The 23,237-nt window shown below is 46.2% G+C and overlaps 1 protein-coding gene across 3 annotated transcripts in view; it reads right to left on the bottom strand.

Annotated features, from left to right (window-relative positions):
• Nucleotides 1-6,677: 6,677 nt before the first annotated feature.
• LOC138504113 (myosin heavy chain, cardiac muscle isoform-like) overlaps nt 6,678-23,237 on the bottom strand; it is a 610,907-nt gene continuing 594,347 nt past the window's right edge. For all 3 annotated transcript variants that reach the window (XM_069624333.1, XM_069624332.1, XM_069624334.1), the window contains one exon: nt 6,678-13,751. In XM_069624333.1, the coding sequence (XP_069480434.1) occupies nt 13,138-13,751 (614 nt within the window). In that variant the 3' untranslated portion in view covers nt 6,678-13,137. The remainder of the gene's footprint in view (nt 13,752-23,237) is intronic.

Raw genomic sequence — 23,237 nt, 5'->3', positions numbered from 1 at the left:
CCTGTGGGAATCTCTAAAATGTTACATCAGAGGGATCTGTTTAACCAAAGAACAAGGAATCCTGAAACTCATTAGGGGGGAAATGTCCTCATGCGAGTCCTGCCTGAAAGATCTCGAACACTTACAATCCACCTCACCAGAGCCACAGGTGCTAGTGTCGCTAAAGGAAGAGCTTGATAAGTTCAGAGCGGCAGAAGACTGCAAATTAAAATTCCTATCACATGGCCACCGCATCCATCAATACGGAGAGGGGCAGAAACCAGGGCCCCTCCTTGCGAGACTGATAGCGGCAGATCGAAAGCCCACACAGATTGAGCAGATCCAGAACCTCCAGGGCACCCTAGTGCACACTGACAAGGAAATAGCTGAAGTATTCTGCACCTATTATCAAAAGCTATACAAAACCAACTTCACCACCACTCAGGAGGAACTGGCACGCTACCTAGCTGATATAGAACTGTACTGGGTGGATGCCTCGTTAAGGGAACCCCTAAATGCACCCATCACTCCAGAGGAGATCCTCCAAGCCATCAAGGATCTTCCAAGCACAAAGGCGCCTGGCCCCGACGGGCTAACAGGCGAGTTCTACAAAGATTTTGCACCCATCCTTGCCCCACTACTGCTGCAAGTCTTCGAGGAGGGACTAGAGGCCGGGTTGCTGCCCCCGACCCTCCGAGAGGCAAACATGATACTATTGCACGAAGCCAACAAACCCCGGAAGAATGTGGCTCATACAGACCAATATCACTAATTAATTTGGACAATAAAATATTGGCCAAAATACTGGCCTCCAGACTCATTCCCCTAATGCCAGCGCTGGTACTAGCAGACCAAGCCGGATTTGTGCCCGTCCGGAACACAACATTTGGCATCAGACACATGTTCGGAGTCATGGAGGCTCTAGACCCCTCACACCAAGCAGTGGTGGTCCTCCTTGACGCCGAGAAGGATTTCTACTCCATCGAGTGGCCCTTCCTCTTTGAGATCCTTCAACGCATGGGCCTGAGAAAGAGATTTCTCCAGCTAACAGCCCTCTTGTATAACCAACCCCGCTCACACATAGTTCTGGGGAAAACCAGATTGATGGCGATAGAGCTTCAGCGAGGAACGAGACAAGGGTGCCCACTGTCCGCCTTGCTCTTCGCTTTGGTGATGGAACCCCTCGCCTCAGACCTTCATGCCAGACACATACACAGAGGCCTGACCTTTGGTCCCCACAAATTAATCATCTCCCTGTATGCAGATGACATTGCCCTATATATACGTGACGCAACAACAAACCTAAATCCAGTAATACGGGATATAAGGATATAATAAAATTTGGTAACTTCTCCGGCCTAAAGATCAACTACAGCAAGTCAATTATATTCCCACTCACCCCAGAGACCCAAGATTTCCAAGATGACTTTGGCTTCAAATGGGAACACTCAAATGTTCGCTAGCTAGGTATCCAAATGGCCAGAGACCACCATACCCTCTTCCAGGATAATTATGGTAAAGTAATCCACAGTGCACACTGACAAGGAAATAGCTGAAGTATTCTGCACCTATTATCAAAAGCTATACAAAACCAACTTCACCACCACTCAGGAGGAACTGGCACGCTACCTAGCTGATATAGAACTGTACTGGGTGGATGCCTCGTTAAGGGAACCCCTAAATGCACCCATCACTCCAGAGGAGATCCTCCAAGCCATCAAGGATCTTCCAAGCACAAAGGCGCCTGGCCCCGACGGGCTAACAGGCGAGTTCTACAAAGATTTTGCACCCATCCTTGCCCCACTACTGCTGCAAGTCTTCGAGGAGGGACTAGAGGCCGGGTCGCTGCCCCCGACCCTCCGAGAGGCAAACATGATACTATTGCACGAAGCCAACAAACCCCCAGAAGAATGTGGCTCATACAGACCAATATCACTAATTAATTTGGACAATAAAATATTGGCCAAAATACTGGCCTCCAGACTCATTCCCCTAATGCCAGCGCTGGTACTAGCAGACCAAGCCGGATTTGTGCCCGTCCGGAACACAACATTTGGCATCAGACACATGTTCGGAGTCATGGAGGCTCTAGAACCCTCACACCAAGCAGTGGCGGTCCTCCTTGACGCCGAGAAGGCTTTCTACTCCATCGAGTGGCCCTTCCTCTTTGAGATCCTTCAACGCATGGGCCTGAGAAAGAGATTTCTCCAGCTAACAGCCCTCTTGTATAACCAACCCCGCTCACACATAGTTCTGGGGAAAACCAGATTGATGGCGATAGAGCTTCAGCGAGGAACGAGACAAGGGTGCCCACTGTCCGCCTTGCTCTTCGCTTTGGTGATGGAACCCCTCGCCTCAGACCTTCATGCCAGACACATACACAGAGGCCTGACCTTTGGTCCCCACAAATTAATCATCTCCCTGTATGCAGATGACATTGCCCTATATATACGTGACGCAACAACAAACCTAAATCCAGTAATACGGGATATAAGGATATAATAAAATTTGGTAACTTCTCCGGCCTAAAGATCAACTACAGCAAGTCAATTATATTCCCACTCACCCCAGAGACCCAAGATTTCCAAGATGACTTTGGCTTCAAATGGGAACACTCAAATGTTCGCTAGCTAGGTATCCAAATGGCCAGAGACCACCATACCCTCTTCCAGGATAATTATGGTAAAGTAATCCAAACACTGCAGGGGAAAGTAGATAGATGGAAAACACCCCCACTCACTCTATGGGGCCGGGTGTTGATAGTAAAAATGGTAATACTCCCCAAACTCCAACTCCTCTATCTCTTTGTAAATCTCCCCCTACTGGTACCCCAAAAACATCTCCACCACCTGAAGAGCATAATCCTGGAACTTCTCTCGGGGGGAAAACCAGACAGAATCGCCTATAGGTCTCTAATCCAGCCAGTTAAAAAAGGCAGAATGGCACTGCCAGACGTCGAATGCTATTACTGGGCTGCTCAAGCCCAATTCCTGGGGCGCTGGTACGCCACGCACTTCGTTCGTCCCCATGTCCAACTGGAGCGTGCTCTCGCATCCCCTAACCTGCTCAGAGCAGTCATCTTTGGCCTGACACATACCCCACACAACACCTTAAACACGGTCCTGTCCACCATAGCAATATGGAAAAAAATCCTGTTGAAATGTAACATTCAGACTAGGTTCTCTCCTTTACTCCCGATAAAATTCAAGCACACACTGCTTCCATATTTGATGTTATGTTGTAATTTTGCTTGTTGACTGTACATATACCAAAAATAAAGTTTAAAAAAAATAAATGATCCTTGTTGCGCCAGCTTGGCCATGACAGATTTGGTACTCTGACCTGCTTCACCTGTTGGTGACGCCCTTCATCATGTTGCCCCCTCTGCCAGACCCTGAGATGTGGATCATTGCTGCATCACGACTCAGCATCTTTCAATTGGATAGCCTGGCTCTTGCAGCCCTAGAGTTCAAAGACATTACGCTGCCTACTGCATGCAAAAGGATCCTAGCCAGGGCAAGAGTGGCGTCCACACTTACCTGCTACAAAAGCAAGAGGGAACGCTTTACCACCAGGTGTACAACTATAACACCTGGATCCGTGCCACCTTCAAACTGTGCAAGTCTTGCCAAACCTTCTGTCTTTACCTAAAAAAAAAAATGTAAATAAGAATCAGGCCTGTCACACTCACCCACCAGAGTGCATTTGGTAGCCATTTCACGCTATATGCGTACTACAAGCCAGCCTTCTCTATGGTCTCAAAGATTGGGCAAAGAGTTCTTTAAGGTCTGTGGTGTATCTTTCCCCCGGTTCGTGCCCCAGCTCCAGCATGGGAACTCAATGTTGTCCTCTCGAAACATATGGGCCCTCCTTTCGAGCCTCTATACAGAGCCTTGATGACATTTATTTCATGGAAAATGGCATTCCTAATTGCCATCACTTCACCCAGACTGTCACACCAGAAGGGGTATCCACAACCCATCCCTAACACCATGGAAGCCAAATGGAGTACAAGCCTCCCACCTTTGTTTGCATGGGTTCCTGATGTTTGCAAAACAGGTCACCACAAGGCATCCCATGGGGGAAGAGGGATAGGGAGAGGTTGTGGATAGGTAGAGGGAAAGAGGGTCACGGGAAAGAGGGACATCACATAAATGAAACATGATCAAACAATAACACATGAGTGAGGAACACCAGATGAATGAACACAGGAGGGAATTAAACATAAATGGGTAGGTACACAATAATTGAGGTACGAACAGAAGCCTGCCTATGACCGCATGAACACTGCACCATGGTTTCCCTTGCAATAGTTTCTCTCAGGGTCCCTTCTCATGGCTCAAAAAGACAGTCTTTGCTTGCAACACTTCTAACTCCAGAGTATGGATTGCACAAGGGTGACATTTCATGGATCACCACCTTGTTTCCTCATAGGGCACACATATACACAATTAACTCCAAAAATGAATGTCATGCAAGGCGTATCACAACGCCTGATTTTTTGCACAACTTTACACAAGCGCACTAGCGTTCCCATTTATGCAAGCCTCAGCCCACTATTACTTGCTCATTATAGCAGAGTACTTATCTTAGGCTCGCAGAGCCTCCCACGGCTGACCCGAACATGTAGCTGAAGGTGTAGTACACTCAACTGTTATTTGCAGCACTAGACACAGCGAGCAGGAAAGAACACTAGCCGCTTCCAGTTCTGTATTCGGACAGACTACCCAATTTGGTCTCCTGCGGGATCACCGCCTGCCCCGAGTCTGCCTCCTGCTCAACTGTCGAGTCCTGACAGTGTCTCCTAAAAATCAGCAAGGAGCACAGGCAGGTGCAGAGCTTATCAGGACCTGATGACACGTGCGTGACCCACGTTGCTGCCAGGAATCTTGGGGGTTTACATCTCCAGCAATCCGCAGCCCTAAGGATTCACAGAGCTAGGGCTTGTTGGCCCATATATTATGGCTAAAACCACACATAAGCCCACAAACCCTCACAGAGACGGGTCGGCGAGCTGCAAGCCCTCTCTTGCAAGCCTCCCTACCTGAGTTTTCACCAGTCTAAGGTGGTATTGCAAACAAATCCTTCCTTCATGCCAAAGGTCCCTTCAGCATTCCACTTGAATGAACCCTTAATTATACCAGTGTACTTTGGTTCCCCTTCGTCACCTGTAATCCATATATTTATTCCCTTGATGTTGCCCGAGCCCTGAAATTCTATGTGGCTCGAGTTTTGCTAATCATTGCAATTTTTGTTGCCTTTGGACCTGTTGCCAAGGGCACAGCCTTTCGAAGTCTTCCATTACAAAATGGGTGTTAGTGTGTATCCCCTACTGCCATTGTCTGGCCAACAGGCCCCTTCCAGGAAGACCAAGAGAACACTCCTCAAGATCTGTTGCATCTACTACAGCTTTCCTGTCCAGTGTTCCCCTGCTCGACATCTGCAGGGCAGCCACGTGGTGGTCGATCCACACCTTCACAAGGTTTTAATGCGTTGATAGGGATTCCAGAGAGGAGTCCCGAGTCAGTCAGGCAGTACTTTGCAACCTGTTTGCATGAGTTGAGTGTTCCAGAGGTGAGTTGTTTATTTCTGCTGAGCTATGCCACCTCCCGTTTTTTGGTTGTGTATATGTACTCCTGTATAACCTTGTTCAAGAGCCTGTGAATCCGTGAAAGATCAAATGCTGCAGCAGGAATACATTACCTGTAACTCCTGTTCTCCAGCATTGCTATCTTTCATGGATTCCCATGCAGCCCTTTCTCCTTTCCCTCTTTGGCTCTTCTTGGCTCATATTGCCATATAACATGCACTGCCAAATCTGAGGATGGCTACCAACGGAGGAGCTAAGGGGACCTGTCTAATTTGCTGTGGTCATTATTACCCAAAATTACTCTAATTAGAGCACTAAAGTGACAACTAGTTTTAAAGTTTAATGGTAAAACTGCTTTAATGTTACCAAGGATTCCCAGCCTGACGACTGGGAATATTCAAGAGCATGTGAATCCATGAAAGATCAAATGCTGCAGCAGGAATAAATCATGTAACTCCTGTTCTCCAGCATTGCTATCTTTTGTGGATTCCCATGCAGCCCTTTCTCCTTTCTCTCTTTGGCTCTTCTTGGCTCATATTGCCATATAACGTGCACTGCCAAATCTGAGGATGGCTACCAGTGGAGGAGCTAAGGGGATTCCCAGCCTGACGACTTGGAATATTCAAGAGCATGTGAATCCATGAAAGATACAAATGCTAGGGAACAGGAGTTACAGGTACATAACTGTTAGAAATAAACTACGAACACCTTGATTGGTTTATATAGGTTTTAATTAAGTATAACAGCAATGGCGATAATGCAAATGAGTTGGACAAATCGTTGCTCAAGTTGGACTTAAGCAATGCATTGTCCAACTCATTGGACAATGAGAGAGGGTGTGACATGGGTGACTTTCTGCTTCCTTTCCTCCCCTTCTCCTTTTTTTTTGTTTTTTTTTAAACTTCTGGCCTTACTGAGTTATGTACAGGGAGGTATATAATATAGAGTATGGTAGTCCTCTTTTTTCGGGGGCTGTGTGGAAGAGGACAAATAGCACATGTGTACACAAAGAAATCCACAAAAACAGCTTCCCACCTTCACACGTCTAAGGTTTGATAAGATACAAAAGTCGCCAGTGCAATTTCATGAAATATATTAGACCGAGATGAACTAATTACATTTTTTAATCAATATATACAAAACGTACAAACATTAAAAGTAGGTCACATTAAAACATATCATGAAAAATGCCCTTGTGGGGCTTACACAAAAGAGCCCATGATTCGCCAAATGAGATCTACTTATCACAGCGTGATTGTGAGGTTAGTAGGGACGTGAGGGAAACATTTCAATCAGTTAATGAACCCTCTTATTTATTGTACGATTCTCCTTGACTGACACTAAAAAATATGTTTCTAGGTCCTAAGGAAATACGACTGTATGGAGCCAACTTAATCTGGTTTGCAATGTCCAATGAACCCGTCTTCAGGACACTGTGTAGTAGCACAGGTGGATTACAAATGGCCCATCATGGAAAGCTTCAATCTTGACAATTTTATAATTTCTTTAATGGCGTGTGAGTCAGGGGAGACACACTTGCTTGGTGGCGGGTACTGGGAGCACCTACTTCCTCGCTGACCACATCAACGCCGTAGGGGCGGAGTGGCTACTCTCTGTTTCACTTTACGGAGCCCCTTGTTGTGGTGTGCCAGAGGGTCTGGGGTCCTTGAGATCCTTGTTAGATATAAACCACGAACACCTGGATTGGTTTACATAGGGCTTATTGAAGTATAACAGCAGCAGACCCCCCGGCACAGCTTCTCCCTTGGCCACTCTCCACCACCTGCTGTGCCTGGAATGATCATTGTATAATAACATTCTATATGGATTGCGGCCTACAACAAACTCTTTACATAGCTAAAACTGTGTGCCTGGAATCCTCATTGTATAATAACATTCTATATGTATTGTGGCCTACAACAAACCCCTCACATAGCTAAGTACATCATAAGAGTAACTTATTCTCTTTGCAATCATGTGTTGACTTGATCGCCACTTCAGCGGGCCACGTAATTTTAGAACGATTCAGTGCACTATTAGATCTTTGGCCAGATTGGAAATGTTCCGTTCATGGCATGGTCGGTTGAGCAATAATCCGGTCCCATTGTTTTGTGGTTGTCGTAAGCGTGATCCACACTCTCAAACTAACCACGGAAGCAGCATGTACACAACCCTGCCCCCTTGATTGGCACAAGTGCCCCTCTTGATATGCACAGGCCATCTCTAGGCAACCAAAGGGGAAAGAGGGTTAGGAAGAGGTTATGGATAGGCACAGGGAATTAGGAACACCGGGAAGAGGGTAGGAAGAAGTTGTGGATAGGTAGGGGGAAATAAGGAAAGGCACACTCTACTTTGCTTACTTGAACTTTTCCAAGTCTTCCTTGTATCAATCTATGCACGTTTGCACCTGTAGTCACCAGCCCTTAACTCTTTGCCATGACTCCTTTCCTGCACGCAGCAATTGGTCACATGAACATAGATACATATACATCGCAGAAAGATTCTTCCCTCCTCTACCATATACAACAAACACTGTTTCTTGACTGAAACCATTCCCTTAGCATGATTAACATAACACCCCACACCATCTCCTGATGTTCTCAGCGCACTCTGTGCTACACATGTTTCCCAATTGTTGCAATACCCACTCAATGTTCATTTCATAACTCTGTTGTGCTGAAAATAAACAAAGGATGCTGTCACGTCATAAACACCCCAAAAACCCTCTGTTACCTCACACGCTTATCCACACTCTTGCACACTTATCTCTTGTCTCCGAATCCTCATACGAGTCCCAAGGCTGTAATTGCTTGGCGGTCCTCAGCGTCCTGCCATGGGCCGTGAAAGCGGCATACCCGCTCTCACTATAAGTCCACCTTCAGCACAGCGCCCCTATGGGACTCAATGTCAAGATGAAACAACGGAGCAGAATGCTCCCACCTTCACTGCCACACCCGGGCTCTGCTCCCATACACCAACTGCTCGTATTTGGATGCTCAGTCACAAGCACCTGTGCCTGGATACTGGCTACCTTTAGCCATCACTAAACGTGCCATCACGGACATGCCTGCCCATGACCTGCTGGCAAGCGTGGTTTTGCATCGGAATTGAAGCTTCCTTCTACTCCAAACCACGCCGATGCGGCCACACCTGACTGCAGTAATGGGGTTCTCCATTGGTCTTCCATCTTCTGGATTTTGTTCTGTAAAATAATTGGCTCATGGGATTGGCACAGACGTACAGATTGTTTCACCTCTGTGAATGGATGTCTTATGATTTGACAAAGAGACACATAGCCTTTCACTTATAGAGCTTATTACTGGAAAAGCACTGCACAAAGATACAGAGCCTTTCACCTTTATGACTAATTTACGAGACTGATAAAGATATACGTAGCCATTCACCTCTAGGAATGATCAACTCAAGTCCTTGGTAAAGACATACAGATACTTCACATCTTGGGCTTAATATCTTAACCAACTCCCACATGAGTCCATTGCAATATTTGTATCATTTAATTTTCAGGATGTATCTCGTTGCCAGAGCGGCTCTACGAATGACACCCTTTCAATTAAATAGCCATTAAAACTCACTTGCACACACAGCAAACATTACCATCCTATACAAAACGGATGTTTATGTGGGTTACGAGCTTGGTATGCCTTCGGGGTAAAATGACACAACTTCCCAGCTGTTAAACCACAAACAACGAGGAACCTGTAACATGAGAGGCAAAGCAAGAGAGCGATCTAAAATGCAAATTACAGAAATATTTAAAGGAATTAGAACTATTGATCATTGGTAAAAAATAATCCATTACAAAACCCTACATTACAAAAATGAATACACGTTATAAAGGCACTTCATGTAACGGATAAATTGCGGGTTTCTCTCTTGTGCTTTTCCCTAATACAAAGTGCGCTGTAAAATCCTGTAGAAACAACTCTAGAATGAGCCTTGAAATGTCTTCATAAACCGACTGTAGTAGTTTATTACAGGTGTGTTCTGACATCAAAATTGTTCTTCTGCCGCACAGTGTGGGTGTAGTGTCTTCTTTCACCCAAAATGACAGGATGAAGGTTGGAAGGCAAAGGGCACTGTCATAGTCCAGAATATAACGCCATCAAGGGTGTTGTGATGATTGTTGACATGTAAACTACAGAAACAAGGGTCGATTGGTTTGTAAATGTTTCCAGGTGGCTGTGAAGACTTCCTGAGATTAAAAGTAATGACTGCTCATGAACTATTGTTATTCTGTAAAATAAATTAAGGAATTTTGCTTTTCAGTAATGTAATTTGGCAATCATTTTCTTCATAATATTTTAGTTCAATAAATACTTTTCAGGTTTGAAACTACTTCATTTTAAAGCACTCTTATAGCTTTAATACTTTTGTTGACAAATATAATTCAACATAATTTTTTATATTTTTGACTTTAAAACCCCCTAACCATTATCTGATCCGGAGTCCACCATAAATCTGATAAATGTTGGTTGCTTTTGTAAATATTACATGATGTATGCGATTTAATAAACGCTTCTAAAACTGTCAAAGCTTTTAATGCCTGGAAAAAATGTCAGAGCGATTAAATTATAGGTCGTAATTCACAGTGATGACCTTGTTCCAGTTCATTAAAGATGTTCATGCCAATGGGAAACATGAAGTGCTATAGAGAGGTTATTTAATTGTTAACAATACGTTAGGTTTATAATGGCATTAAGGTGCTCTGGTGACATACGTCACGGTATAAAAAGGCTGAGTGCAGAACCCTGAGCTTGTATTATAGGGACAGGAGTAATACACATCACAGTAACTGCTGAGAACCTGTTAATTCACGGTAGTGGTAAACAAGGTGAAGATTGAGTAAGAGGATCAATACTCTGAATGCGATAATGCATTTATACACCTCTTAATTTTGGACGTAGTGATAGTAATCCCTGTTCCCCACTGCCAACCGTGCCCCAATGTCCAGGAGATTCCTCTGCAAAACTCTTTCTTATCCTTTTTATGGCGGTTCTCTAGGTCTCCAGAGGTTGGGCCCACTAAAAGTTATGCAGGGATATGAAAATGTAATTTCTAGAGCTGAATGGCCTAGTGTGTTGATATGAGATATCTACCCTCTAGCATCATGTAATTAACGGCTCCAGAAATTGGCACAGATATAGAGAGGCTGTTAACTCTAAAAGTGGATGAAGTGGGGTAGTTGATCAGTGGTAGTGCACATCACCTCTAACATTGTTGATTTGTGGGATTTGCAGAAAACTTACGAAACAATCACCTAACAATGGATGCCTTAGAAAAAGTGAAGGGCACAGGGATAGCAAGATAGTTACATTGAAAATCAAGTGACTTTGGGGGCCGGTACACTGGTATAGAGTGTATAGCCCCTAAAACTATATGATTGGTGTGGTTGACACAGGCTGAGAGAGCTTTTCGCTTACTAACTCTATACTGTGATAACAGTGGAAACCCAACAAATCCCCCAACTTTTTTATTTATTGGTATACAACACATTTATTGGCACCCAAGGTGGAGGAGCCAACCAATCAGGTTGCTCGGATCGCAGGCTGAATTCAACGATCCAAGCCTGTCCAGCCCTTCCAACTTCCCTCCACCCTCCCCTCCACACCGGGCACTGTTCCCTCCCCACCCCACTCACCTTATTCTTGTGGCGGTGGTGCAATGGCTGCTCCAGCCTCCTGGGTCGCCATGGAAGTGGGGCTCTGCATAAAACCCCGCCTTCCAGCTCCATGGCGGCCATCTTAGGTAAGTATTTTGTATGAATGAATGGGCACCGCAAGCGCATCCCATTTATTCATACAAAAAAGATTGTTGTCAGCATCCTGGATTTCTCGATTGAAGACACAGGGTTTTTATAGCAATAACACCCAATCTGGAGGGCCGGATTGGGTAGTAACGGTACCGGATCTGATCATTAAGGCCATCGCTGCGCTCCGGCCTGTAACTTGGGCCCCGAGCTGTTACCACCCAATCTGGCCCTGTGGATCTGGTGTTATTGTTTAATTATAAACACCACACTAAATAAAAGGTTAGATTAGTGTTCTCAGAAATGTGGGTATTTAGGTCACTAAATATGTCCCACTGGATTTAATCCTCTCGACTGTTATCCTTCTGCTGGAATTCTTCGTAACTGTGCAGGTTGGCTCCCTGTAGAGAGCACAGCTTCTTCGGGCGTGCAATCCTTTGCACAATGTACCCCTTTTCGACCAATAATCTATATGCTTGCTGTACCCATTACACATTTTATCAACTAACGGGTAACCAAAACAGCTTATTTACAATTGCAAACCCGCTCCAAAGCACTGAGCAGAATCCATATTGGAGTGCATCTTCTGAAGTGGGAGGAGAAAGGGCTACGGAGCAGAAAGTGTCAGTCAATTTGTGGTTGAAATGTTCCGGAATTAATTGAAAAACGAACACAGTTAAACAAAGTGACTATGTTTGGAAAACTGGTTCCAAGAACTGTGGCACAAAAATATGACCAATTTTATGTACCTTTCACAACCCAGAATGCATTTTTTTCTTCTCAATATTTTCATCTGTTCAAGAAGTTGTGTGGGTAATTTTAGTTATTTCCTGAGAATTCTGAGGGAATTCTTATTTATGTGGTCAGTAGGATGTCTTGTGAATATGTCCACGTAAAACAGAGGCCTGCAACCGTTGGCTCTTCACACGTTTTGCACCACTAATTCCAACAGTACTAGCGAGTATAATCAATGGTGAGGGATAATGAGAGTCATAGTCCAAAACATCTGGAGAGCCACAGGTTGCAGACTCCGAACCGAAAGGAATGCACAGTTCAAAGTAACATCAAGTGCATTTGTTGTTTAGTCCAGTGTTGGTCAGCCTTTGCTTGAACTTTTAGATCATTCGGGTTGCAATAACTTTTGATTTCCCAACCTAAATATGATAGTTATTTCAAGATGCAGCACACTCGTTAAGCTAACATGTTCATGTTGAAAGATGATTGTGTGAGTAATGCCCAAAGCCTTCAATAGCCTTCAGAGAATTTACCAATTTCAGGACCAGTAGATCCTCTAAAGGTTTGTACTTGGACATCTACTAAACAATTCGATTGCACGCCCGAAGAAGCTGTGCTCTCTACAGGGAGCCAACCTGCAGAGTTGCAAATTTGTTCCAGATATAGTTGGTTTCCTGAATTCACTGCTGGTTAATACTATGGACTGCAGGGCGTAGCCTAGCCTTATTTTGACCTCAAATGAGCAACCTGAAGGCTATGGGTAGCATGTTGTGACATAAATGGCTGTGTGTTCTTGAGGACTCCGTTATGTAACATTCCACATGAATATTTGGTACTAAGGCTCAAAAAGCATATTTCTAGTTAGATGTATTATGTAGCATGATTGGTTCACCGTTCTCCCCAGTCCCCCCTGCCACAATCTTCAACGCTCCAGCACTGGAACACAGTAGGATTGTGAAACATAAAGCTGTCATTGTGACTCAGTAAAGGCACGCTTTCCTTTCAGCCTCTGCCTCCAAGCACAATATATATGAGCTGTAGCTGCATGTATGCACATCACACCTTCTCATTTTGCAGGATGATTGTGGTTGTCTCCAAATTTAAAGGTATGTGGTTGCTGTTGCCGGTAAGGCCTGGGCGACAGTAGTGCTGATAAACTCGGGGTGGTGGAGATTAGAGTTTCCCCTGACTCTACACTCTCCCCCTGGCTCCTGGGGCTAAGCAGAGAAATATCAGGAGAAGGCCCTTTCAATGTCTTCACTGAGGAGGTAGAGCTAGAGGGTTTCTGTCTCGACAGAGGAGGAGGAGGAGTAGTTCTCAGGTTGAGAGGTGTGGAAGGTCTGGAGTTCTCCGGAGTTGGCTGCTCTGACTCAGTCCGAGAACCATCGGGTGAGTATCTGAGTGGACGCCAACCTTCACGTTGGATGTTGGCGCTATTCTGCTGTCTTGCATTTGAAGTGACCATTTGCATTTCTTGAAACTGGGTCGCTTGGTCGGGGAGGGAGGACCGCCGACTTCCTAAAGAAGAAGGTTCAGACCCATAACTTGGTAAATTGATGGTCGACTCTGCATCTGATCCACTGGTGAGTCTGGGAACGAACGGCTCAGGCGTGTCCCTTTTCTTACCCTGGTCAGAGATGCTCCGAATGTGCTGGACCTGCTGCTGGAATCTCAGCTTTGCTGTCAGACAAAAGGAAAAACAATGTCCATCAGTTCACTCCTTCCATGAATGCATACTTGTAAACTCACAGACAAAGGCGACTGCCACTATATCAACTGATGAGAGGAAAAAGGGCACCCGTTACACCCAAACAGCTCAATCCCACCAATCCCATATCAGTGATAAATAAGGCGCTATACAAACCAAAATAACATAACATAATGTGCGTAATGTTATTTTGACCAGCACTTCCAGTGAGAACTATATCAGTCATTTGAGAGCCAGTGAGTGAAATACATATTCTAGTAATGCCACCATATCCAAATAGATCTTATCGGCAATATAGGACATATTCTTTTTGCCTACAAACAGGAGGGGTGTTTTCAGATCACTGGGCTATGCATGGACGTTGGCCCATTATTTTTCCTATCAACCAGTACATGACTGTCTTTGGAAATGCAACACTAGATGCCAACACATCTATGGCATTTCTGTGTCCCCATACCGAGGTAATAGTTGTAGTTCTTTCAGTCTTACCAACAGTGCTAGCCTTCAATTTCCTTGGCCTGATACCATTTGAATACAACAAGCACCAGACGAACGAAACCGTTAAAAACCTTAAGTTGACAATGACTATGAACCACTTCTTTTAACAGGAATCAAAGGTACTTTACTTAGTTGAAAATTGTAATTTTTACCAATTCTTGTTACAAATTTAACTCCATTTTTAGCCATTATGCCCGGGAGCTTTCTGGTCTGGGAGGTAGTTATTTCACTCTTGATTTTTGGATCTTCACCCGAAGACAAGTGCAGAAAAAATTATCTCTGAGTTTCAATCCACAATTCACCAAAGTTCATTGTATTTACAGAAACTGAAACTTCTTTAACACAATCTGAAAAAATGAAGTAATCTGCTCTGTCTTTATAACAAGCCAGTTATATTTCACAACATTTCTTCAGTCGCTATATTATCAAAGCATTAACCATTTTTTCAGAAGGAGAAGTTGTTATTGAAAGTTCGTATATTGAAAGAGAATACCGTACTCAGATGCTGCCATAGTAGCCATTGCACTGATCTCATGGCGAAAGAAGGATGCTGAAAACCACGTTGAAGCTGCACAGTGCCTCCAGCTATAAATTACGGTAAAGAGAGCAATCACACTCCTCTCTCCGGCGTTCTGATGTGTCTCGCACTCTTTCACTTAAGCCATATTGCCATTCCAGGCAGTCTATAGAGCCCTGTTACGGACTGTCATCTCGGGGGCATGAAACCATTCTTAATTATAAGTTCACCTGAATAAATGGCTGCAAGCTATTAGAGATGTCAAACAGCCACTAATGATGCTATGATTGCCATGGGTGTAATTTTAGGGGGCACAAGGGTGTATGTCCCCCTCATTTTTCGTGGCACACCATTTTGTCCCCATTCATTTGGCAGGGGCACTCTTCCTTTACATGTCATGTCCCCCCTGCCCCCCCGCCCCAACATTTTCAGCAAAGTTACTCCACAGATGATTGCTGGCAACAGGAAGTGGGTTCTGACTGGAAGGTGGGCCCTGGTATTTGCAAAGTGGTAAAGTTCAGACATTCGCAACAATAAGCAAGACAGGCGAGATTAGCATTTGCAGATGGAACAACCCAGCGTGCTATGCAATTAAGAAAGCAGCAGACAGCCCATCAAGGGTGTCTCCGATGTGAAAGATTGCAAAAGGAATATGCACCTGTGACCTAGAATGCAGTAGCAGGTATAATGGACATTCATGATTTCCAAGCAGGAGTGTGCTCCCAGAAGCAAGAGTATGCATCTTCCCAGGACTTGTTTTCCTTCAAGCCTGAATGAGGAAGTTGATAAGAGGCCCATCATCAGACCTATGAACGTTTTATAAAGCCACTGTTCTGTACATGATTTTTGTTGCTTGCTAGTTTAGACAGTGACATGCTGCAGGTTATTATATTGCATTAGCACCCAGGCGGGGGAGCCAACCAGTTAGGTGGCTAGGAACACAGGCTTGAATTGCCAGTCACACGCCTCCCGCCGCCATCTTCCCCACACCCTCTGTCACCTTTTTTCTTCACCCTTCCCGTGCCTCCCCACACTCCCACTTAACTGTTTTCATCTGCGGCACTCGCCACAGCCGCTCCTTCCTCTTAGCTTCCATAGTGGCCATCTTGGAACCGTTCGCGTCCTCTTCGCGGCAGGACTGTACTTTAAATTAGCCGTGTCCCAGCATTTGGGACGGGTGCTAATGGCCTTATGTACCCACACCATGGGCAACACTGGGGGGTAACGGCCGGGGCCGCCTGTTGTTGCCCGTGGAAGGGGTACATAACGCCACACTGAAATGTAACACACTCTGTCCCTTGTTACACTTCAAAATGTGTCTGTGTGGACTTTGTTTTCCCTATGTGATGAGTTCCACAGCTGGGATTTAGGAGTGACTCTAAAACCCTTTGGGTTACCTCCACAGCTCCCACTCCGCATACCATGGGGCTGTCACATAGCTTATGTTATGTTATGTTGATTTATGTTGTGCACCCCTACCACCCAAGGGCAGTCTCCAGGCACTCTTATCTCACAGCAGCTGCTCCACCTGATAGAACCCTGTCTTCAAATAGTCAGACCAATATGTGAAATGGAAGACAGTACAACTCCCATAACACCCCATCCAGTTACCACCAAAACATGGACCAGATCCAAAAATGGCGCCTGGGAAGTTGTGAGGGAGACAACTATATGGTACTCCAAGCAAAGTCCCCAAAACATTAGTGAACAACACCAAATACATCCCCAACAACTACAATGTTGTCCATAGAAGAGTCTCCCATAATCCCTCTAGTCTGTTAAGATAAAACCCAGGCCGGACAAAGGATTTATATTACTAATTTAGGGTGATGGAATTTATGGGGTGGACCTGAGTACTCCAAAACGGCCCCTTTCACTCCCCAAAAGGGACAGTGACAGAGAATTCACATCACTGGCCCTGCAATGCAACAAAAGGGATCCATGGGGAAAAGAGAGCCCGTAACTCCCTTGCACACACAGACACAAGGGTGACAAAATCACATGCAGCCAGCTAACAGCACCCAAACATAGAAAACGACAATGTTTCCCCAGTCCACAATGCAAACACAATGAAAGAGCAATCCAAAATAGTGGATAGCTCTTTAATAATGTCTGTAAAGCTGGTCCTTGCACCATTATGCACATCTGGGCCAATCACTGGGAGCCAGTCACCTAACAGAAGCCATAGGGACAGCGGCAGGGTCTTCCTCAAACGCCCAACTCTGTGGCAGGGTTTAGCAGTATTTACAATCAGCTGACCTCAGAAGGTTGATGTCTGTGACAAGGAACTAGGCTGCTGGAGTGCAGGAATGACAGAGTTTGCTGAGCAGAAGGAAGGCGTTTGGACCAGAATTGGGGCAGAAACACAGAGGTGGCTGGTGAGTGTAACAGAGCAGAGGCAGTGGAGAAACAGAGCAGGAGAGAAATAAGACCAGGATTGGAGATGGAGGTGGTAGTAAGATCAGAGGAGGTGGGGGGAGATAACATTGTGGATGAGGGTTTATTGGAGGAGCTAAGTGGGGGAGAGTTTCTGATTTTATAACAACAAAGGGGATTGTGTAAAGTGAGGAGGAAGTAATAACAGTAGGGTGGAGTGGAAACAAGCAAGGACGGGGAGATGTATTATCAGGAGTGGGAGGAAGGTTTGGATTGTCTGGAGTTAGTAATTAGGAGAATGTGGTATGACAGGAGAGGTGAGTGGTGGGAACAGGGGGATTTTGTACACAGAAAACTGGCCAGGCTGAGGAGGCAACCATATCCCTGGATGAGCAGGGAATTGTATACTTGGGGGTGAGCAGGACACCATATTCTTGGAGGTGAGCAGGGTACCATATCCACGGGGGTAGGAGGGCACCATATTGCTGGGTGAAGCTGGAAGATGTGGTGGCAGAATAGCAGGAGGAAGTCACAAGGAGAAGTGAACAGAGTGGGAAGCCAGGGTCCAAAAGACACAAAGAAGGAAGGCAGGAGCCCAGAGGGTGAATAGAAAGAGGGAAGACATTGGGAGGAAACCAGAAGATGAAGGAGGGGCCTGAAGGGTCAAAGAAGAGCTCCATTCTCTACCCAGCCTCTGCTTTCCAAGACCTGGCCCTGCTCAACTAGCCGTAAAGGTTGCCAGAAGAGCAGAAGCTGACTGCAGGTCTCTTAGGTCCGGGGACCCTTTCTTGTGCTAGTTGTCTCTTGGTGAGAAGGAGGCAGGGTGTGGGTTCCCCCAAACCCAACAGCTGTACAATCCAAAAGAGATCCCTGTAATACATTTTGGATATTTACTTTGCCCATTTACTTTGTACCTTGGCACTCTGAAAAGAGTGTACACATTATTTCACTCCCCTTTATTATTTTACCCACACTTTTTTCACTTCCCTTAATACCAATCACATTATATTTAGCTGATGTGTATGTCTGGTCATTGATCACTCTGCAACAATACCGACAGATGAGGTCAGAAGTGAGATCAATGGCCAAGATCTCCTAGATCGGCCCACACACCCAGACACACACAAGTAGAGAAGTCAGAACTAAGAAATAGGTGCTGGTGTATGGGGGAAGAGGTCAAGGCATCAGGGATGCCAAATTCAGACCTGCCCATCCCACCCTATCACCACTACCAGGTGCAAGTCTTGGACCATAGAAACCCCACTCAGATTGGATCTTTCATAGATTCACATGCTTGAATATTCCCGGTCGTCAGACTGGGAATCCTTGATGATTCAAAAATAATTATATATATACATTCTTTCCCATAGGAAAAAGCAATACAAATTGGTCATTAAACCATTAAACCTAAAAAGGCACTCACAAATGTAGTCCCTCCACCTCACATTGGTCCTTCAGGACCATAACCACTGAGGGGGCATGGCTTAAGCTCCACCCCAGGCAGCCATCTTCAGATATTTCACCAGGGGGATCCTCTTCAGCTCGCTGAGCTTTCATTTCATGTTTGTGTTCTCCACTGTGTGTTTCCTGGGCTCAGGAAATTCTTAGGTGGCCAGGGAATGGCCATCAGTTTTGGATCCTGACTTGGGGCAGGGGTGTGAGGGAGGATCACCTGGGTGGAGGGTCCTTGGGGTTTGGGGAGAGGATATCCACAGCCGAGACATAATATGGCCCCTTTTCTGGTGAGAACCAAACCTACCCTCCCCCTGCCTTTATAGTCTGTTGTAAACCATCTCCCCTCATTTTTCCTTATTAAGACCATTATAATGTATAATTGGTTATTTAAAACGCGCTTAATAGTGAAGAGGTTTCTAAGCTCCAGATAGTAATAGGACGTTGGAGAGGCGACTAAGAGTAGTGCACACTAACAGATAATTTCACCGCTCTCGTACTGAGATGAGGAAGATGCCTGAGAAGTGGTGTGAGAGTCAGGCATGTCCCAATAACTATGGTCAGGCAATAGAAACAAAGTGTTCACTCCTGCAACCTGTCAAATGGTTGCAGGTGTATAAAAAGGGACAGAAGCAGCAGCAAAAGGAACTAACTGGGCAGGGAAGCGCAGCCATCTGAGGTGGAGCAGGCAGAATATGGCCCAGTGAAAAGGACCCCGACAATAGAGCATCCAAGAAGACGCCAGTGCCAGTGCGGGCTGCGAGAGGGTCTGGAGCTGTGCAGCTCCCATTGGCTGGTGTTCCCTGTTGGGAGTGAGGAACACAGAGATGCCACTGACCTTTGCAGGAAGAGATGGAGAGAGCGATCGCTGCTCGCCTGATCTACTCGGGAGATAGAGAGGACTTAAGTCTACATTAGCAAGTGCATATCTCCCTTCTTTATCCGTGAGAGTATCCACCAGGTTAGCCTCACTCCCTTCCCTTATCGCTATCAGCACTCCCGCTTTTTTCTCTGTTGAGGTTGCTTGTGCCCAGATTTTATACCCCTTAATGCAGGTTTTCTGCTTCTCCCTCGTCCTGATATGGGTTTCTTGGAGCAGTATTATATCTACCTTCTCCCTTTTAAGCAACTTCTCCAGCTTCACCCTTTTCGTTGGATGGTTTATGCCCCTAACATTATAACTTAAAATACAAAACTTCCCCATTTTTTACATGTTCATGCACATTTTTCGGGTCCCCCTGCTTGCCCAGTATGAATTATTCAAGCCCCTCTCCCTCTCTTCCCTGCCCATTAACTGTCCCCTCCAACAAGAAACATTGAACCAAACAACTTGCCCCCGAGTTGGGCGAGGGTTCCTATTGTCGCTAGGGCGTTGCGCCCGTCGCTCCCTGCCCATCTTACCCTGGGGGTAGAATTCGTAGGGAGTCCTAAACTCCACATTTCCGTCCTCTCTTACCCGATTCCAAGCCGGTGGGTCCTACCCGGACCGCCATCCCAAGTAGTGAGTGGCTACTCTTATCTCTCCGCTCACCCTCTTAGTGAGCCAAGAGTTGGTATCTCATCTTATTCTGGCTATTAATGTTCTTTACGTCTCATTTCCGTCATAGCTGTTTCCTACGGTTCTCCCTTCCTGGGTTTGTTCTTCTCTGTTTGACCGTTTCCCAGCCTCTCGGTTTTTCTCAATTGTTCTCCCCTTGATTTGGTTCCCTCCGAGTCCACTTCCTCTTCCTGTAGACCCATCATGCTAAGGCTTTCACCCATGTGGTAGCTCTTCTCTGTTTCCCTTCCCAAGTAAACATCAGCCCAAAAGGTAAGGTCCATTTACAACGGATTTGTTTTGCCACCAGCGCCTTGACTAGAGGGGCCATAGCTCTTCTTTTTTGTAGTGTCACCAGACCAAGGTCCTGATACAGCAGTATATCTTGCCCATTCATTCTGATATGCTCCATTTCTCTTGTCCTCCTCAATATATGTTCTTTCTGTGGGTATGAAGAGAGAGCCGCCAGGACATCCCTTGGTCTTTCTCCCGGTGCTCCTGTCCTTTTCCGCCCCACCCTATGGACTCTGCCTATCCCAATTTCCTCTGTCTCCAGAGCGCCAAGGACATCTCTGAAGACTTCCTTCACTGCCAGCTTCAGATCTTTATCTAGAACGGACTCCGCCATATTTTTTATGCGTATGTTGGACCGCCTGGAACGGTTTTCTAGGTCTTCGCACTGGATTTCCAGGTTGTGGGTAAGTCTCACTAGGTGTTCTTGAGTTTCACTGACCTGTAGCGCTTCTTCCTCGACCTGTTGGATTGATCTCTCCATTATATCCGTTCTCTCCTCTAGCTTGGCCATGTCTATTTTCATGGTCCTGTACCGCCTGCTTCATGTCGTTCTTCATCGTGGTAAATTGTTCCTGCACTGTGGACATGAATTTTTCTTGCAGGTCCTGGAACCATGTCTGCATATCTTCTCTCGTGGGTGGCTGTTGGTGGTGGGTGGGCGAATCACTCTCCCTTTGTGAGTCCTCATGTGATTTACCTCTATTGTGTGTCGCCCCTTCAGTCGACCACATTTGTAGAATATTTACATCTTGTTTTGAGGGTTGTGGCGTTTGTTGCGTGACGTTGCTTTTCCACTTGGCTCTTGACATATTATAACACCTTTCTGGAACGTTCCCTGTCTCCCTTTTTGTTTACTTTTGTACCTGGTGCTGGGTCCTCTGTGCTTGTTGTTGTTTCGTGCGTGGGGGGGTCCCCTCTACGTTTGAGTCTTTCCCTGTTTGTTGGGTTAATGGGGTGGATTTTCCGGTATTGCAGAGTGCTGAATAGGGGGGACAAAGGAGGGGGGGAAGAGACCCCCTCTCTTTCTCCTTCACCTGTGCGTCCAATTCCACCCCTCCCCCGATGGGTCTGCCTCCCTTGGTAGGCTTAATGCTGCTTTCTGGCCTGATTTGGCAAGCTTTACAGTTTTCCTGTTGATCCATTCGCTTTCCCTTTATAGTAACGGAATGTCACTCTTTCCCTCCTTCGTTCCTTTTTTCCTTTTTTTCTTTTTTTCCCCCCTTTTTTTTTAGTCCATATATGGGTATCCCCCCCCCCCCGGAGTGTCTCTGTACCTTTAGGTTGCGCAGGATCCCGCCGGGGGCTCGCTTCGCCCCCTCACTTCCCCTCCTTCCTCCTCTACTGGGGTAACGGTGCTGGAGTCCCGCTCAACTGGACTCACCTCTTCTGTGGGGGCTTGTGGAGCATACAGGGCAGCCCCCGCTCAGGGAGTAGAGCGGACCACCCCGTGTGCCGTCATCCGCGAGAGTCTCTCTCCGCGCACCGCTGCCTTCTCGGGCGGTCCTCGTGCCCCTCCCTCCGCCGCCCGTGTTCCTTATCCGCCGGCACCGATCACGAGCAGCCCCCGGCTGTTGAGAGGATGGGGGACGTCCCTTCTCCAGCCCCCTCGCTGTCCCCGGATTCAGGGGGACTCTGTTTCTCACGTAGCGGGGGGGGGTCCTGGTCCTTTTGCTCCTGCCGCTGGGCCTGAATTTGTGCTCGGCCACTCCACTCCTCCGATGCCAGCTTTGGGTTCCCGCTGTGGGGGAGGGGCCGCACCCGATGTTTCCCCCGCTCCCGTGCCACAGCAAGTTACCGATCGGATGGGCGCCGAAACCGCCCGAGGGGGGTCTTTGTTACAGCGAGGGCGAATCCGTAAATTCTGGCCACTTCTGCTTCTAGATTAGTGTGGCAGCCCAGGCGGAGCGCAGCTCAAATGCGGCTCCTCACCCCGGCGGCCATCTTGGAATCAATAGACAGACTTTTAAGTTGAACTTACTGACTCAGACTATCCTTAGTTCATTTAGGTAGGGAATTCCCACCTTAGTATTGGGCAAGTTAGGCGTTACACCATCCTGACATTTGAGTTAATAAAGACTTTTTCTTTGAACTTTGAATCTGTTGTCTGTGTCTTGCTTCATGACACCTTTACATTGTCATTTAATGACATTCAAGACTGTCAGATCTGCAACACTTTCTCTCACAAGACATTGCAAGTCAAAAATGAGATTCTCCTTCTTCATTTAGAAAGCAAATGTCAGTCTTCGGATGATGAATCATCTAAAACAGCCCCTGTTTCATATAGAAGTACTGAGAAGCAAGCTAAAAAAAGAAGAGCTTCTTCAGTAGAAAGGGAAGGCTCTTCACCACCTAAAACTAAGAAAAAAAGGTGACAAAGGCTCTCTTATGCCCTCAAAGGGGACTAAAGGCCATATAAGCCACTATCTTGAGGAGAAAACCAGTCAAAAAGCTAAGGAAGGTGGGGAGGCAGTGGGGGTTCATTTCTATTTTGATCTTATTTTCGCAAGGGACCGTGAGGTAACAGTCTCCGCTGGTGGTTCGTTGTTGGGCCAGTGCTTTCAACTGGATTCGATCGGACGCCACCAAATGGGGAGCAGGAGGGTGGTAGGGACACAAGGCAAGGGGAAAGGCAAAAGCAATATCTTCAGTGACAGAAGATGATGGAAATGAAGTGTGGTTTGTTGAACAGATGGCATGTTGATGGTTGCGGCTAAAGATCTTGTACACTTTGATATTGCACAATGATGACTACCGCTCAATCAGGCAGAAGGGACTCCTTAAGGG

The sequence above is a fragment of the Ambystoma mexicanum genome, chromosome 11, assembly GCF_040938575.1.
Source record: "Ambystoma mexicanum isolate Mex_15411 chromosome 11, UKY_AmexF1_1, whole genome shotgun sequence".
Classification (NCBI taxonomy): Eukaryota; Metazoa; Chordata; class Amphibia; order Caudata; family Ambystomatidae; genus Ambystoma; species Ambystoma mexicanum.
The sequence above is the reverse complement of the archived record's forward strand: the minus strand, read 5'-3'. Positions and strand labels throughout refer to the sequence as shown.